Here is a 17,600-nt window from a genome sequence, read left to right as displayed (position 1 = left end):
ATTGCAACTATGTGGTCAACTTGAAATTGGCACCTAAAGGTATTTCTTTTGAAAGCTTGTTGTTCTTAAGTATATAGAAACAACAGAAGCACCTATTGTATTTTTTAGACATGGCATCTTTTCTCTGACTGGACATTCAACTTCTGGAATAGGAAGGAAAACAAAGGTATGAATTTCATTAATGTTATTACCCAATAAATATAAAATTCCAACCTGGTATCAATTCCCATAAGAGCTAGGGCTCTTAGATATTAATTGAGTTTGAGGCTAGAAAGGAAGCTGTAGCTATGCAGGATTTTAAAGTATAGGGTTTAAACTGGATAGTAATGAATTTAGCATTTGAGACTTCCCTGGTTCAGGCCACAGAATGCACTAGGCCCCTATAAAAATAAATAAATAAAAGAAAGGCATGCTTATACTGAGGCCCTGTCATTGCATAAATTAAGGAGAAGTCAAATAGGCTTACCCGCACTTCAGTCCCCACACCACCTTACTTGAATACTCTGCAACACCTATTTACCCTAGCTCCATAGAACTCTGGAGGAAATGCCATCACATGCACTTAAACCAAGTAATGCAAATGTTCTGCTAATTGTGAGCAATGATCACAGGATGAAAAGCTGATAGCACTGAGATGCAATAAACAGATGGACTTCCAACATATCTGGAAACGTGTTGTAGCCTGGCACAGCAGGATACAAGAAGAACTGTAGAGGGGCAGGACTGATTACATGTTTGCCATAGATATGTGTCCTTTATGTATAAGGGGGGGGGGGGGGGAAGAAGAGGGCATGTCTTCTGACCACTACTGGTAAACATGCAGTGAATGATCTGAGGGAGAGGGAAATGAGAAATAGAGAAGGGAAAATGTTGGAAAAAGAAAAGATGATCCAGAATATGAGCTTTGTGTTCTCCCCAAGAGGATAAACTCAGTCTCCCTCTAGAAGAATCTGCTTCATTAGCTCAACGTAATTAGCTGTACAGACTACCAAAAATAACACCAATTCTCCATCCATTATACAACTTATCTCTGTTTTGCCTACTGAGAAAGTGAACACCCTCTCAGTAATGAGTTCTCCATCCACTCCAAGAGAACCTGTTCTCTTCCACCTGAGACAATACTCTATCTGCCTTCTCCTGGAGTAGGCGCTTTTATTCCACCCACAATTAACACCCTAATTTGTTCAGCCAGAGAATCTGATTTGTGTTGGACTTTCCTTATCCATCTCCCACACAGATGTTTTGTCTTGCAGAGAACAGTATACTCCAAGCCACTGAAGAATAAAAAATATATATTTCCTTATCCATGGGACCATGCCAGACCAGTCCAGATGAGTGAGTTGTGACCCCTCCCAGAAAATGGAGCCAGAGAAAAACAATTCAGAACTGACTTCACTCCCCTTATAGTGGGATGGTGCTGCTTTAGCTGCTCAGTATTTCTTTGGCGCCAGCAGATGGTGTAGATCTGTGGACTGAGGCAGCAACTATGAATAAGCTGAATAATCTACTCCTGGGAAAGTTGTAGACCCAAATTCCTGGTGGAGCACAGATTAAGTCTGTGAGTTCCCATATCAAAGGGTCCAGTACTGGGTGATGTCTGTTGACTTCTCACCTTTGGTGGGTCTGACAGCAGGAGCTACTGATAGCATGGCCTCTTCTCAGACTACCTCCAACCCTCCTATAGCACTGCGTCTGATTTGGATTTGATCAGAGGGATTGAAATGAACATACTCCCCTCCTCTCTCCCTTCACTTGTTTCCACTATGTTCAGAAATAAAGGTTGGGTCTACCATCCCCTGGATGGCTCCATGGTGCCTTCCTGCAGGTAATGGTATTCAGAGGAGGGAGGTCTTGGACATCCCTACATGGGACCTAACAGCTCCCACATAAATTAATGGCTAGTGAAACTTGGCATGATGGAGATGAGTGATGCTAGACGCAACTATGGTTGAATCCTTTATATTGCCTGGTTAGGGCTAGATCAAGACAGAGCTGCAGTGTCAGGGTTAGATCAAGACAGAGCCGCGGTGTTTAGTCATGCTTCTCAGGAGCTCTCACACAGAGTGGCAGACCTGGCAATCTCAGACTTGTGATGCAGTTTCACCCTCTTCAGAGGTAATAGTATTTTGGAGTATCCTGGAACGTTAGGGACCAAACTTCAGAGTCTGCCTGGAAGACTCCCCTCACCCCCCCCCCCCCCAAATATCTGTCCTACTTGGTCCAATTTCAGAGGCCATGAGCCATAGTGCTCCCTCTCTGCTTCAGGAATGTAGCCCTGAACAGTTGGCTTCAACTGAGTGGACCAAGCCTTGTTGCAAGCTGCTGTGTTCTGTAAACACTTGGTGTCTTTTCATTAAGTGGTTGGACACTACTCAGGGGAATATCCTTTTGCCCTCATGTAGTCTTTGGGGGGCAATGGTAGGCAGCTGTGGTGAGCCACATAGTTTTGGATTGAAAAGAGGGCTGCAAGTTTACTAGGTCATAGTTCACCAAAGAATAGCAGACCTCTTCTCAGGTGGCTCCTCACATGAATAAATAGGGACATTCCCTCCAAGGGTTACCATCAGATATTTCTCAGATTTGGTATCCTCACTGAGTTCCTCAGATGCTGTCCCCTTGTGCTGCTGTCCATGGCCCATGTTACCTGTCAGTGAAGGGGTAATAAATTCAGATATCTGTCTGTTTAGGACCACAGAAGAGTTTGGCTGTAGTCGGGGTTCTGAGGTATGGAATCCTATTGCTGCTGATTTTCCTGAAAAACAACAAGTCCTTATTTGCTTGTGGAGAATAGGGAGGCCCTATTACCTCCTAAGAAAAATGTGATCTTTGTGGCCTTGGATGTCAGGGGCTCAAAAATTCATTCCCATTTTCCACATCCTTCCTGAGAATTCTCCTTTCTGTCAGTGCTGGGCCCCAGGACAGGCTCAAACCCACGTGTCTCTCCCAGTTCAGACTCATTTCACAGTGACCTCCATTAGCCCCATGTCATGTAAGACAGTTACAATAATAAGACACAATTACAAGAGGAAGTTATGCTTGCAGATTTATAGAATTGAATGTAGTCATCAATAAGCACCATCTAATTGAGTTAACCAATCACAATACTATTGTCTCTGGCTATTGCTTTTCTACCATACATGATCACTTTAACCCTCATGGCATTGCAGTATTTGTTTAGGGATTGCCCTTATAGAAAAGAATGTTGGCTCTCAAGGCCTTCATGAGTACTCCTCATAGTAATGGTTTAGGGAAAAGGAATTGCTTAGGTAAGGTTGTGATTGAGTCCAATCAAACGTTACATATTCGATAGCTCTGAACATTCATGGACTGTAAAATTAAAATTATTAAAACTTTGCTATTACATAGGTCAGTAAATATATGCTTACTATTTAATTTTCTAACAGATTGGGATGTCTGACTCTCCACAAAATATACACGCTGGTAATCTATTTGGAACAAACCTAGGTAGAATGAGGGGAAGAACCATGTCTTCTACAGATGCAGAACTAGAAAATGAGGCTTTTCATGGTAAGTGTAATCAATATGTTTTTAAAGGCACAAATAAAAATGGATAAAGGTGAGCCAGTTGATGTGGAGAGTTATTTTCAAAAGAACGTCCAAATCAAAATTGGGATGTCCTGTTCATAACGTCCAAAAAAACATCCATCTCATAGCCTGTTTCAAACAGGAAAGATGTTCAGATGTCCAGGATGCACTAGGCAGGGTGCCACCATTTTGCGGCATCAATTCGAAGGAAGAGGAGGGAGGCAGGCTACCTCCCCCCTCCAACCAAAGTATGGGGGCCAGGAGGGGAGGCTGATGGACACTGGACCACCAGGGAGTCAGGACCCTAGCCAATGCTGGGGGGGGGGGGTGTTGGGGGCCTGGAGACCCACCAGATCTCCAGCCCTCCCTGTCGCTGGAAGGGGGGGTTTGGTCGGCGCCCACTGGACCACCAGGGACCATTTGCTGGGAGTTTGGGGGGGGACTGGAGACCCACTGGATCTCCAGCCCTCCCTGAACCTTGGTGGGGGGGGATCATCGGGGGGACCGGAGGTCCGCTGGATCTCCAGCCCCCGTTGCTTGGGGCAGGGGTAGTCGGGGCCTGATGGTCCCATGGACCTTGTAAGGATCTGGTAAATATAAATTATAGGAAACGATCCCTATATATATATTTCCTGAGGTACGTAGCTTACAGAACACTACTAAATAGTAATTATTCTGAACTCGTGTCTAGGGGTAGCGTACCTCTTGGCCCTGTGCCACGCTAGCTGTACTGGAAAAAGGACAAAGCCACAGATGGAATATATTATTTATTAGGTAAACAAAAATATATATAAATAGTTCTGAAGCAAAATGCCAAGCAAAATACAAAATAACTTGCTATAAAAATAGATTATCACCAAAACATAAATAATGAAATCTGATTATCCTATTAGACTACTGAGTGATTACACAATCAATCTTTAGTACACTGATATCCCAATAATTATTATGAAATGTCCACCACACGTCTTATGCAACATATACAGACCACAAGTCATGACATAAACTCATCTGTCTCAGACAAAAGCCAAGGACTAATTATCCCCATGACCATAGATAGGTAGTAAATCCTGAGATCTTACCTTCCCGTCTGTGGCAGACTTCCAAGGATAAGAAACGGATTCCCACTCTGAGACTCCAACTGAATTCTCAGAAAGTCTCCGGTCCGAAAATAAGTCTGAGAGCTGTATACTGGATACAGATGACACAGTCACTAGGCAAGGCCGTATATTGAAGCTTAGCTAATCTTGTGATATTGTTACAAGGTAGGCAGTTCACGGGTGTTTTGGAACTCAGTCTCTTGCTCTCTCTCTTAGAGCTCTGCAATCCTCTTAGTTCTCTTCAGGTCTCCCTGCCAGTCTCTCCACTCTGAGACCAACTGTCTTCAGTCCACACTTTCTGGGTATCTCTGCGTCAGATGATACCTGTGGACCAATCATAGATGGTAATAATAATGTCCAGCAAACTTCATAGTCATGAAGAAATCCTTTGTTATAGCCATGAAGCTGTTATCAATGGCATGCAAACCTCCTCATACTCTTGGAGCCATGTAACTCTCTCTCGTCCATCCTCCCCAGAAGATAAAGCCTAGTTTGCAACAAAGAATATGTCCTTGGATGGAGTCATACTGAAATGTCCATGCAGTAATTTTCCTCTCTGAACAGCTGGTGTCAGATGTATTCAGGTCAGATGCTGTAGAATCCATTTTGTAGAAAAGAATGGTTCAGTCTTGTATAGGCCAAGACCAGCAAAGGTGAAATCTTGGGTAAATACTCCTACAACCTCCAGCCCTGTGTTTGACAAGTTTGGGCTTTTGACAGCCCAGACCTGTCAAACAAGTGCGGGAGGATTGTGCTGAGCGCATGCTCAGGCAAAATTCGCCCGCACTTCTACCCCATGATCAGCGATAATTGCGTGCTTAAATTTGCATGCAATTATTTCTGATCATTGGTGCGCTAAAGCCCCACGCTGTTCCAACACTATTTTAGAGCGCTGTTTGGAACAGCGCAGGACTTTTGAGAATCTGCCTGTTAGCCCCCAAAATGCCCCCAACATAACCGGCTTTGAGTGTGGCGCTAACTGCAATATTCAGTAGCACTTAGCTGGTTAAGTGCCACTGAATATTAGCGGCTAGCCCCAACCAAGTGATTTAACTGGTCAGCGGCCTGCTAAATTGCTTTGAATATCTGGTCCAGAGTCTCTATGCAGGGCTGGCTTTAGGAGTTCTATGAGGAAATGTTCTAGATCTGCTCTGTACCCATTGTTGGGTGAAGGGGTGCTTCTGTGGATACAGGATTAATGTTTATATTTAACCCTGATGGCCTAATGGGCAGAGTTTCGAGTCACTATTTTTTTATATATATATTAGAATCCTAGGGTGTATAATTTAACTGCTACAATATTTGCTAAGTATAACCACAGAATGCATAATTTTCTTTTTTTTTTCTGTTATATAGCCTGGGAATAGGGTTGACAACTAGATCCTGATTTGCCTGACAGGATTGATTCAGTCCTGGGCATACATCATTGCATGCAGGGACTTGTGGTTCATTTCCCCCATTAGATTCCCTAAGAAAAGCAAGGCTACAAGTTCCTGCATGTATTGGGGTAAGGCCAGGACTGGATCAACCCTGTCGGGCAAATCTAGTTGGCAACCCTACCTGGGTAAATAAGTTGCCTCAGTCAGTAGATTGTCCTGAGACACCTCTGACCAGGACAGGCAAAAAACCTTCCAGCAAAATCTGAGCTGCATCAATCATGTCTTTGCATAAATATATCTTCTCAATGTTTATTTAATTACTGATTTTGATTAACTTAAATACTGTACTGGTATTGAGAGGTACAGTTTAACAAGTGTATTGTAAATAAAGACTTGCCTAGGTTTACAAGAGACTTTACAATTTTTTAATATATTTTGTCTTTTGTAGTTTTAGATGACTTGGACAATAAACTAGCCCATGAACAAACTCAGAGTTTTACATCATATAAAGCTCCCATGAGCCACAAACCAAGAAGACAATACCAAAGTCAATATCTAATGGAAAGTGGATACAGTGATACTTTAGAACACCAAAACGATTACAGGAAAACCTCAAGCATGTTTCTGAATGATGGGAGGAGGAAGCTATCATTTAATGAAGAGTATAGAACTTGCTCTACATACAGACCATCGAAATTTCATGACATGTACTCAAATCGGCATCGTACAGTTTCACACCATGATTTCACGGGAAGGGACACATTTGGTAGAAGCCCATCACTGTCTTCCATATCCCATGGCAGACCTTGCAGTTCCCCAGCTTCATTTACCACATTTTCAGCAAGTAGTTTACATCTTCCATCACTGCGACAGAGAAATAGTGGATTTCTACCAAGGAGCAGTCATCAAGAGGCAAAGAGAAAGCCTATATCGTCCATCATATGGAATAACCCACATTGCAATGAACATGCTCAGAATCACGGTGTACTGCCTAAGACTCACTCACTAATGGAGCTTAACAGTTGTGCCAATCAAGATATAAGCCCTCTACCTCTTCAGCAGAATAGGATGTATGAATTTTACCAGTCTAAAAACCTGTACAGAAGACCTATGTCAAAAGCGTATCACTTTGGCAGAAATCAAGTGACAAGTCCTGTCTTCTGGGATAATCCAGATCATAATCCATTTTATCAATCTGAATATAACGCACGTGAATCTTACATCAGAGCTATCTCCCAGGAAGATGTTATGGAGATAGACAACAGTTGGGAGACAGAAAACAAAGAAAATTATTCTTCTCACCTGTACAATAGAGATATAATACCCTCTCCCTATATAAGGAGTCACTCAAACTGTAATAACATGATAATTAATGTGAATGAACAGGAACTAGCTCCAGCAAATAGCATTGTCCATCATTCACAGCACAGTTTTGCATCCACCTTCATGCCAGCTGATGATGATATGGTTGAAGAAATGAAAGATGACCTAGACTTCCAACCCCTTCCATCAGAAAATGCTAGGAATGAACCATTTGCAGAAGAAATAAATACTCCAAAGATCTTTAACACTACAATAGATCTCAAGAATCAGAATTCTCTCAGCAGCAACTCGACAATTACCCTGCACAGTTTTATACCAGGCATTTCTACCACATCAGAATCTGTTGAATCAAGAGATCAAATAAAATGTAATGGACAGCATGAAGACTCAATTGCTAATGTGATTGATACTGATGTTAATGTGAACCAGCTTCAGTTCCCTCTTACAGAAGTGACTACTGAAATGGAGGTACAAACCCATTTGTCAGAAAATGTTAATATGCAATCAGTGCATGAGACACATACACCTACAATATCTAATAATACAGTTGACCAGCAGAATTCTCCCCATGGTGCCACAATAAATATTTCTAATGTAGGCGACTCAGTTGACTCAAAAGATCAAATAAAACTTTGTGCACAGTGTAGTGATTTAAACATAGTTGGAACATGTGCATCAAAAAATGATCCCCAGTTTCATGTTACTCAAGTGAACACTGACCAAGATATACAAATGTGTGTAGAAGAAAATAGTGACATGGACCCATCAAATAAAACTAGCTATTGTATTGATAATGCTAGTAAGAAATATATCATCCCACAACCAATCTACAGTCGAGTTGCTTCAAGATGTACTAGTAATTTACAAAGTTCTCAGTCCAATATATCTGCTTCTGCTTTGAATGCTAGCACACCCAATATTACTAAGGAATTGGCAGTACATAGTTTGAATTCCAGAGACCAATCAAAAACAGAGCCAATGCAAAAAAATGCAAAAGTACAAACATCAAATTACTTTGAGACAACTGTTCTCAGGAAAGGAAATGACTTTCGGTCAACCAGTAAAAACAATAAATACACATCTCTTCTTTTAATTAATCAGAGCAGAAATTCGTTATCTCTTTCCAATTTAAATCAATTGAAACATTTTCATCAGAATTCATCAGAAATGAGTGACATGAAATTGGAAAATATGAAGCAGGAAAGTACAAGGAATCTCAATGGTCCTGACTCTCAGATTCAGGAACAGTCACCACTTGGCAAATGCATACAGAAAGATGTAGTAAATACACCTGAAAATTCAGCAGCCTTGTCTGATTCATTTTGCAATGTACTTCCAAACCATAAAGACAAGTTAATAAGACTTCCCAAAGTTTCTTCTGAGCATTCACAAAACCCCTTACCAAATCCCTTGCCTAGCAATAATTTTACATATTTAGACACTCCAATTATTTCCTCACTAAACTGCAAAAATACAGAAGCACCCAATGTAGGCAGAAAACAACCTGTAATGAGAAGTCACATTGAAGAAAATATCACCTCTGAATTAAGTCAAAAACAATTTGGAGTGGCCAACTGCAGCAGTGAGCCAACTGTGAGTTATTCACAAAACAAAAATGGTGAGACAGCTCATGCACCCAGTTTCTCAGACTTACAAGGTCAATCAGGATCTCAAAGCAAAGCTGTTTCACAAACATTTCTGTTATCCAGCAAAGAGGCTTTTCCTGATCCTAACACTAATAGGCAACATACAAAATTAACAATCTCTTGCAAGCCAAGTAGATTGATGTTTCAAGATGCTAAAACTATAAAGGAAGAATATTTAAATAATTTGGTGCCAAATAACCTAGTCAAAATATCCAATAACTTTGAAGACTTAATATCGAATGATACAGTACCTTCTACATGCATGTTATCACAGCATTTAAACCTGATTTCTACAAATGAAGACACACAAAACAGAACACAGACTAGTCCAGATCTTAATAGATATACACATCTGGAAAGTATGTGGTTAGATAAGAGGATTTCCTCGTATAAGGATGTGGTACCTTGTACTAAATTGGCAAGCTCTGAAGTTTCCCCTTTATCCAGTGAATCATTATTGGCTAAACAAAAAAGAATTCACTCAGATGTACCTGAGAAGTCTTTCACCATCATCACTGATTTAACTGAATGCAAACTGAACAGCACACATTCTCCTGACAAGGAAAATGAAGACTTGTCTTCCACGGACAGCATAAATACAAATGAAAAACTCCAAAATAATACAGCAAACAGCTGTACTTCTGTTTCACATTGTCCAAATGATGATACATCTGTTAAGCCTTCTGCATTGTATTGTAGTGTAAGAAGATCTGCAGATGATATTAACACATTGCCGAGGTACAAAAACACAGCCATCTCAAGTAGCAGCAGCAAACTTCTATTCCCAAGCAGAAGAACCTTGGATCAGTTGCCGGCACGTTTATTCAATAGAATAGTTGCTCCTTTTTCTCATCATGAAAGTATATCCACAGTATCAGATACTGAGCATTCCCCTTTGACAGCAAAAACTTTAGAGGTTCATACTGATATCAATAAAAATACTAGACAAGAAAAACACCGTCCTGAAGAAGTATACAAATCTGAGTGTCCAATCTCGAACCCTACCAGCATCGACAATGTTTCTGTCAAAGTTGATGAATCTGTCAGAACACATCCTTGTCCTTCAGATGGGTTGGATAAAGAAAGCAATTTGCAGAAACGTGAAACAAATAGTACAGTCTTTGTGTCTTCTGATCCAGGTAACATTGAATATCAACAGTCACGTTCAGTGTACAGCAGCTTGCCAAATAAACGCTCAAGAGCCTTGTCTGATGTGCTTCTGAACCGCAGAAATGCAAATTTACTGTGTCCTAACAGCACTGAAAACAAGAACTATGAATTCCACATCAAGGTAGCAACAGTAACGTTTCCTGATTCACTGAATTCCAACAGACCAGAATCTTCTGATAAAATATTGTCAAATTCAACTACACAACAGCATTCAAACTTTGCTAATAAACTTAATAGCAGATCTGTCTGTAATCAAGAAGACATTGCACAACCACCAAGACCTCCTCTGTTATCAAGGCCAACTCAACCTGCAGTTCGTGATGCAGCTGATCCAGATGTTCCAGTCCAGGCTCAAAACACCAGTCTTGCAGTGGAAAAATCATTAAATGATGCTCATAGCATGGCAAATACTGAAAATATTAGAACATACTTTTCTATTATTCCTGGAAGCCATGAAAAGATAGATGATCTGTGCACTAGAATACCTCTTCGTTTTAATTCCTCAGTACCTGAGAAACCAATACCATGTCAAGAACAAGAAGCTTCTGGGGCAAATGATGCCACTGATCACCTACAAACCAGAGTTTTGAAAAAATGGCAACAGTTTCAAAATGAGAGAAGCAACAATATTAAGAAAAATGTTTTGCAAATATACTCTCCAGAGGACACCAATAGGAATTTCCACAAAGGACAAAAACAAACTGATATCAAACCTGAAGCCACTTATTCAGAGAACACTCCTGTTGAATGTGGACAGAAGGAGAAGTCGGAAGCAAAAGGAGGAGGTAAGGCCATTTACAAAGAAATATCTCCAGAAAGTGAAAGGAGTGACTTAAATGTAAGAGAAACTGGCTACTGTAGAGGCACCATAGATAATGAAATAACTTCTGCTATAACAGTACTTTCAAATAGTAACAATTCTTCTTGCCAGGCTTTTTGTGAAGATCCGACTCCTACCTTGCAAAGATTTCAGCCTAGTGTAAGGAATGTTATTGGCACAGAGATTTCATATGAACAAAACAGAACTGAACAAGAGCCAATGGCAGAGGAACAAATAATAGACAAAAAGGTCACTGGTTTACAAATGTCTATGAAGCCCTTTGGAGTCCATATGGACTACTTTGAAGATGAAGTGTTTGATGTCTCACCTGAACTACAGCAGTCCACAAAGGCACCAAAATGCAACAATGTTATCTTTGATTATACCAATAGTGGCAATACCATCAGTGAAAAGCTTATTGAATCTGTGTATAAAACTGAGTGGGATTCATACCCAAGAACAAACCCAAATTATTCTAGTCAAAACTTAAGCCAGGCTCATTATGCAGTTAATGATGCTCTACATAAGGAAGGAAATATCAGTTACGTAGACATAAGCAAACCACAGAATGCATCTCTTTTACCCAGTCATCTCCAATCATTACATGAATCAGGAAATCATAGTCAGGTGCTAAAGCGTGCCTCTAATGTCACTACCACATCAATGCAGAGAATAAATCAAAACAAGAATGTCTTTAAAGATAGAAGCAAACCAATATCGCCTACTGCTCGCTGCAGTGAGAGGCCTACAATGCACAGGAAGAGCTGGAAAAATAAAATCAATGGTTCCAAACAAAGTACAGTTGAGGAGGTTGTTGGTCACACTAAACCATCATTTTATTCTACAAATTTGCAAAATGAACTGATTGCTGCAAAGAATAGGAATATTCAGATGTTTAATGTTACAGCTGACTCCTCTAATGTCCACAATAGCCTTGATTCTTACCAGGATTCTCCATTGATGATCAGTTCAGTTGACAACAACTCTAACACAATTACAAAAAACTGTAGGCAACCAAGTATGTGCGTTCAACAGGAAGACACTTCCCTTGGTGAATGCGGTAGCATGAATGAATACCAAGACATTTACCAGTCTAAAAATTTTAAAAATTTAAACTTGCTTGATGATACAGCAGACATGATGGACATGAAAAAATACAGTCGGCGCTTTTCATCAGCCACTTCTTTTGACAGAACCTACAGCAGGTGTCCCTCCATATCCACATTTTCTCCGGATGGGAAGCAACCCAGAAACTTTAGCTCTTTTTCTGAAGTATCCTCTAATGATGTCAATGACAATTGGACTTTCTGTTACAACCGCAACAGATCATACAACACTAGAAAAAATAAATCTATTGATTTTGGGATTTTTGGAAAAGAACAACAGGCAGCTTTCTTGGAGAATATAAAAAGGTCTCTTACAGAGGGGAGGTTATGGAGACCATGTTTTCTTAAAAATCCTGGTTTCCTTAGAAATGAAATAAATGCCACCTCAAACAGATCTGGGTTCCTCAGTGCAAGTTCTCCTGGTAGCAGAATGTCTATAGAGGGGCTGTCTTTGGGAGAGCCACTCAACATCTACCAAGAGGAAGCGGTAATTTATTCAGAGTCTGACAATGATACCACCACAGATGATGAATATTACTTAGATGACTATGATAAAGAATCAGAACTGTGAGATCTACTGCCACCCCATGAACACTCTGTAAACTTAAGTTTTGGGAAATCAGTGCACTACAAATAAACATTTTGGGGGTATTTTTGTAACAGGGCATCTAGGTGAAAAGTCCAAAAAAGGCCTATTTCATAAAGGCACTTATGTGCCTTTTCTAAAATAGGTACCTAGAACCAACCTTGATAGTACTCAAATTCACACAAGTGCTCCTGCTCCGAAGATGGTGTGAATTTGTGGATGTCCTCCATACATGTACATTGCAATTCTGCCTACACTCCACCCCCAGCTATGCCCATGGAATGCTTATGTGTAGTCTAAAAATAGTACATATGATCTGTCGGCTATGTTACATATGTATATATAGTGGAACAAATATTTCACTTCTGAATCCAAAAAACCTTAAAGAAATATACAAGTATGAGGAGCAAAAATGGAGGAAAAAAGACGTCAGCTGGCTGTGATCATCACTTGATATATTACTGGTCCTGCATAAGGGCACAGCCACCTTTTCTTACACAGCTCATAGTCTTGATCATTGGTCATAAACCTCCTTTGAAATATAATGTTTCAACTTAAATTTTCACTTACATATAACAATTTAATCTCTGTCCCAACATGTATTTTTTTTAAATTATATATCATATATTATTGTGCTTGTTGAATATCCTCATATCTTAAACATAAAGCAGGAAAAACTTAGCGTCGGCAGCAGGCGCGATCCCTGTGGGGACCTGTTTCACTCCCAGGCTTCTTCAGGAGAATCTTGCACCCTGCCAATGCTTCCAAAACAGTATTCACATTCCTTCTATCTTGAATCCAGTATCTTGGTTATTGTTTTGGAAGCATCGGTAGGATGCACAATTCCTCTGAAGAAGCTTGGGAGTGAAACGGGTCCCCGTAGGAATTGCTCCTGCTGCTAAACCTAAGTTTTTCCTGCTTTGTGTTTAAGAAATTAGGATATTCAACCAGCATGATAATAGTTGATATATAATTTTAGAAAAATACACGTTGGACAGAGATTAAATTGCTATGTATGAGTAGGCATTTAAATTGAAGCATTATAATATTTCAAAGGAGGTTTTTGACCAATGATCGAGACTGTGAGCTGGGCAAGACAAGGTGGCTTTACTCTATGTAGGACCAGTAATTATATCAAATGACGATCACAGCCAACTGAGGTCTTTTTTTCCTCCATTTTTGCTCCTCATACATATATATTCCTTTAAGGTTTTTTGGATTTAGAAGAAGTGAGGTATTTATTCCACTATTTGTTGTTTTGGCATTTGCATATTATAGTGGTTTTTCTCCAATTTTGGAAATTTTGCTTCTTTTTTATACATGCATATATAGCCAAGCAATTTTATAAAAGGCCTTTTCTGCATAATAAACATAATTTACATGTGAGAGATTCTTTTGAATATTACCTTCTTCAAGGAGGGATGTTCAAGGAGCAACTCAGAATCTCTTTTGCCCCCATTGGACCTGGGTCAATAGCGCATAAAGCTAGGGGAATCTGGGAATGCGGTGATGCTAAAGAGTGAATTTGGTGAATACAAAAATAAAACAATACAAAAAAATGAAAAACTATAATGGAACACCCTCCCCTGTGCAGATACATCAGATAAATATTCAGTTTTTCTGAAACCATACCACTTCATGGCCCTCAAAGACTGGGCATAATTTTCCCTGATTTAAAGTATAAGCTATTTGGAAGCCTCTAAGTCAGATAGGCAAATTTCTGTGGTGCTGCTGAGTCTAAAATTTATTTTCTTATCAGAGGATAATCACAACAGCCTTAAAAATGATATGTGAAGCCATAAGTATATTTTATAGTCTAGGACAGTAATCTCCACTAATCCAAAAGTACCAGGATTACACAAAGAGAAATACTGTGATGCACAACTGATTCTCTACACACTTCGTTCTAGAAGTATAATTCAAAGGTATATATGTCCTGCATTTTAAACTATGCTTCTCTAAGGGCCTCTTTTACTAAACTGCGCTAGTGATTCCTGCATAGCAAATGCAACGCAGCCCATTCATATTGAATGGGCTCCGTCGCATTTGGTGCGCCAGGAATCACTAGTGCAGTTTAGTAAAAGGGGCCCTAAATCTGTTGAAACATAATTTATTTCATCCATTTTTTTTATATAATTCAAGAGTATTTTTAAGTGCACAATCAAATTCTGATGTACAATATTTGACATTGGTGTAAAGGTGTAAAATGTGTGCCATAAAATGTTATGCTTTATTAACTTTTGATGTTTGTGTTCTAACAAAATGTAAATATGTACAGTGTAACCTATAAACAGAAGTATTTATTAATCCCTCCCTACCCCACACCCCAAAGTGCACCAGAACAATGAGGGCCCAAAATTCAGGTCACATAAAGCATATGACATATGCTCAATCTTCAAATCAGCCAATCTAATTGACTCGTATGTTTTGTGGCCTAAAATTGACTGAATAAAACGTTGACAAAGAGCAGCTTCTGTGCGATCAGATCATGATATGCCTGTAAATATTTTTTGACTGCAGTTTTCCCCAAATAGTGCCAAACTAATGAAAGTGTTTCTCTAAGAGAAAGTATACAGAACTCCTTTTGCTTTTGACAACATATTTTCCAATTCACTCATTATGAAAATATTATGCACTTTTTTATATAATGGAATGTTTATTTCAAGTAAATCATATATTTCTAGGTCATTTTCTTGGGTATGCTACAGGTATAAGTAATATGTAATAGATTTTAATATTAATGCCAATACAGAAATGTGGTGTACTAAAAATACTCTTCTGTCTTCATTTTTACACAAAGAAGATAATTTTATACCAGACCACCTAAGTTATGTAATTTTCAGAAGGAAAGTATATGCATACTGTCTCCTTGAAAATTACCCCCTGATAAGTACAGACACATTTACGCATGTTTGTTGAGTGCACTAATTTGTCAGTTTATTTTGCTTGCATATGTGCATAATGAAAAAAATATGATCAGTAACAAACTTGGGGCCTCTCTTATCAAGCCACATGGCAAATGAGAGGAAACCCATAGGAATTGAATGGGTTTCCTCTCATTTACCATGCAGGAATCGTTAGCGAGACATTGTAAAAGAGGCCCTTAATCCACTCAAGACACAGGTAGGTAGTCAGTTTACTCAGAGCTGTGGGTAGATCTGGTTCAATGGGTATGAGTAGTTGCACGTCATCAGCACAGATGTAGAATTTTGTGTCCATTGATCAGATCAGCTCAGCCAGAGGCTGGAGGTAGATATTAAATAAAATGGGAGACAGTATGGAGCCCTGTGGCTCCCCATAGTCCACTGCCCAAGGTGATGATATGCTGTTGCTAAAGAGAACTGATTGTCCATCTGACATAGGATTTGAACCAAGTAAATACTGTGCCACTGATACCTGTTTCTGCTAGTCTTGTAAGCATAACATTATGATCTACGGTGTCGAAGGCTGCTGAGAAATCGAGCAACACTAGTATTGAGGCAGATCCCTTCACAGTTTCTGTGCAGATCATCAAGAAGGGACACAAGAGCTGTCTCTGTTCCGTACCCAGGTCAGAAGCCAGATTGACATGGATCTAGCCAATTACTTTCAATTAGCCAGTTGTTGAACTGACTGCAGACTGTCCAGTCTATAAGTTTTGCCAGGAAAGGAATGTTAGAGACTGTCAGTAGTTTTTGAGCTTGTCCTGGTCCAGTGAGCTCTTTTTAGTGTTGTTGGCAGCTGCCCTTCCTTAAGATAAGAGTTAACAATTTTAATGGCCCCTTCAGTGAGGCCTGTGCTCGCTCATTTTACAGTCTTTACTGGGCAGGGATCAAGAGAGCAGGTTGTAGGCCATAGACCTTTCAGGATATTTTCAAGAGCTTCTTCTGTGACCTGGATGAATTAGTCCCAGATGGCTGTGCATGGCAGGGAAGAGGGAGTGTTCTCTTTAGCTGGTAGGAGCATAGGAGCCAACTTTTCAAAATGATTGGGGGTGCTGAAATTTTTTTTTTACAGGTGGTGCATTCCCCCCTCCACCTCCCTCTGAGTTCCAGGGTCTCTCTCCCTCCCTCCAAGTTCCAGGGTCCTCCCTCTGAGTTCCAGGATCCCCCCTCCCTCCCAGTTCCAGGGTTGTCGTCATCCCTCCCTCCCTGGCCCCCTTCCTCTGAATTTTAAAAGTCATCTTGACTTACCTCGTCAGGGTTATGGCGGCCGGCAGCAGCGGTAAAAAGCGTGCAGTTTTCCCTTCTCTCTCTCTCAGCTCTGGTCCCACCCTCATTTCCTGTTTCTGCAAGGGTGGAACCAGAGCTGAGAGAGAAGGGAAAACTGCACGCTTTTTACTGCTGCTGCCGGCCACCGTAACCCCAAGGTAAATCAAGATGACTTTTAAAATTCGTAGGGAGGGGGCCTGGAACTCGAAGGGAGGGAGGGACGACGACCCTGGAACTTGGAGGGAGGGAGGGAGGGAACGAACTTGCAGTGGGTGAAATATTGGGGGTGCTCGAGCACCCACAGCACCCACGGAGTCCACGCCTATGGGTAGGAGCTTTGATGGGACTGTCTGTAGGTCCTGATGGAGACATTTCATTTTGTTGGCAAAATAAGTGGCAAAATCATTGCTGGTTAGTTGTGACTGGGAATACTGGTTCTGTTGTGGGGTTTGCAGTAGTCTATTTTAAATAGCTGCTTGGTTGAATTTGCAGCTTGTTCTCTGTTTTGAGAAAAATATTGTTTTTTGGCTGTTATTACAGCCACACAGTAAATTGTCATGTGTTTTGTTTTGTTTTTTACTTGAGTCTGTCTTCATCTAGATGAGATTTTCACTATTTTCTTTCAAGTTGATGTCCTTGACGCTGAAGTATCCGCAGTCCTGGGGAGACCCATGGGGATTGTTTGTGGAGCATAGGACCTTCTTTAGAGGGACCGCTTTTTTCTAATGCATTGC

At 40.4% G+C, this 17,600-nt stretch overlaps 1 protein-coding gene across 1 annotated transcript in view; it reads left to right on the top strand.

The window, feature by feature from the left end:
• EXPH5 (exophilin 5) overlaps positions 1-15,696 on the top strand; it is an 84,844-nt gene extending 69,148 nt beyond the window's left edge. Inside the window, exons 4-6 of the mRNA XM_030200275.1 lie at positions 109-166; positions 3,405-3,528; positions 6,474-15,696. Coding sequence (XP_030056135.1) covers positions 109-166; positions 3,405-3,528; positions 6,474-12,661 — 6,370 coding nt within the window. The 3' untranslated portion in view covers positions 12,662-15,696. The remainder of the gene's footprint in view (positions 1-108; positions 167-3,404; positions 3,529-6,473) is intronic.
• The last annotated feature ends 1,904 nt before the right edge of the window (positions 15,697-17,600 follow it).

This window comes from Microcaecilia unicolor, chromosome 4 (assembly GCF_901765095.1).
Source record: "Microcaecilia unicolor chromosome 4, aMicUni1.1, whole genome shotgun sequence".
Classification (NCBI taxonomy): Eukaryota; Metazoa; Chordata; class Amphibia; order Gymnophiona; family Siphonopidae; genus Microcaecilia; species Microcaecilia unicolor.
Note: the sequence above shows the minus strand (reverse complement) of the source record. Positions and strands in the feature narration are given on the sequence as shown.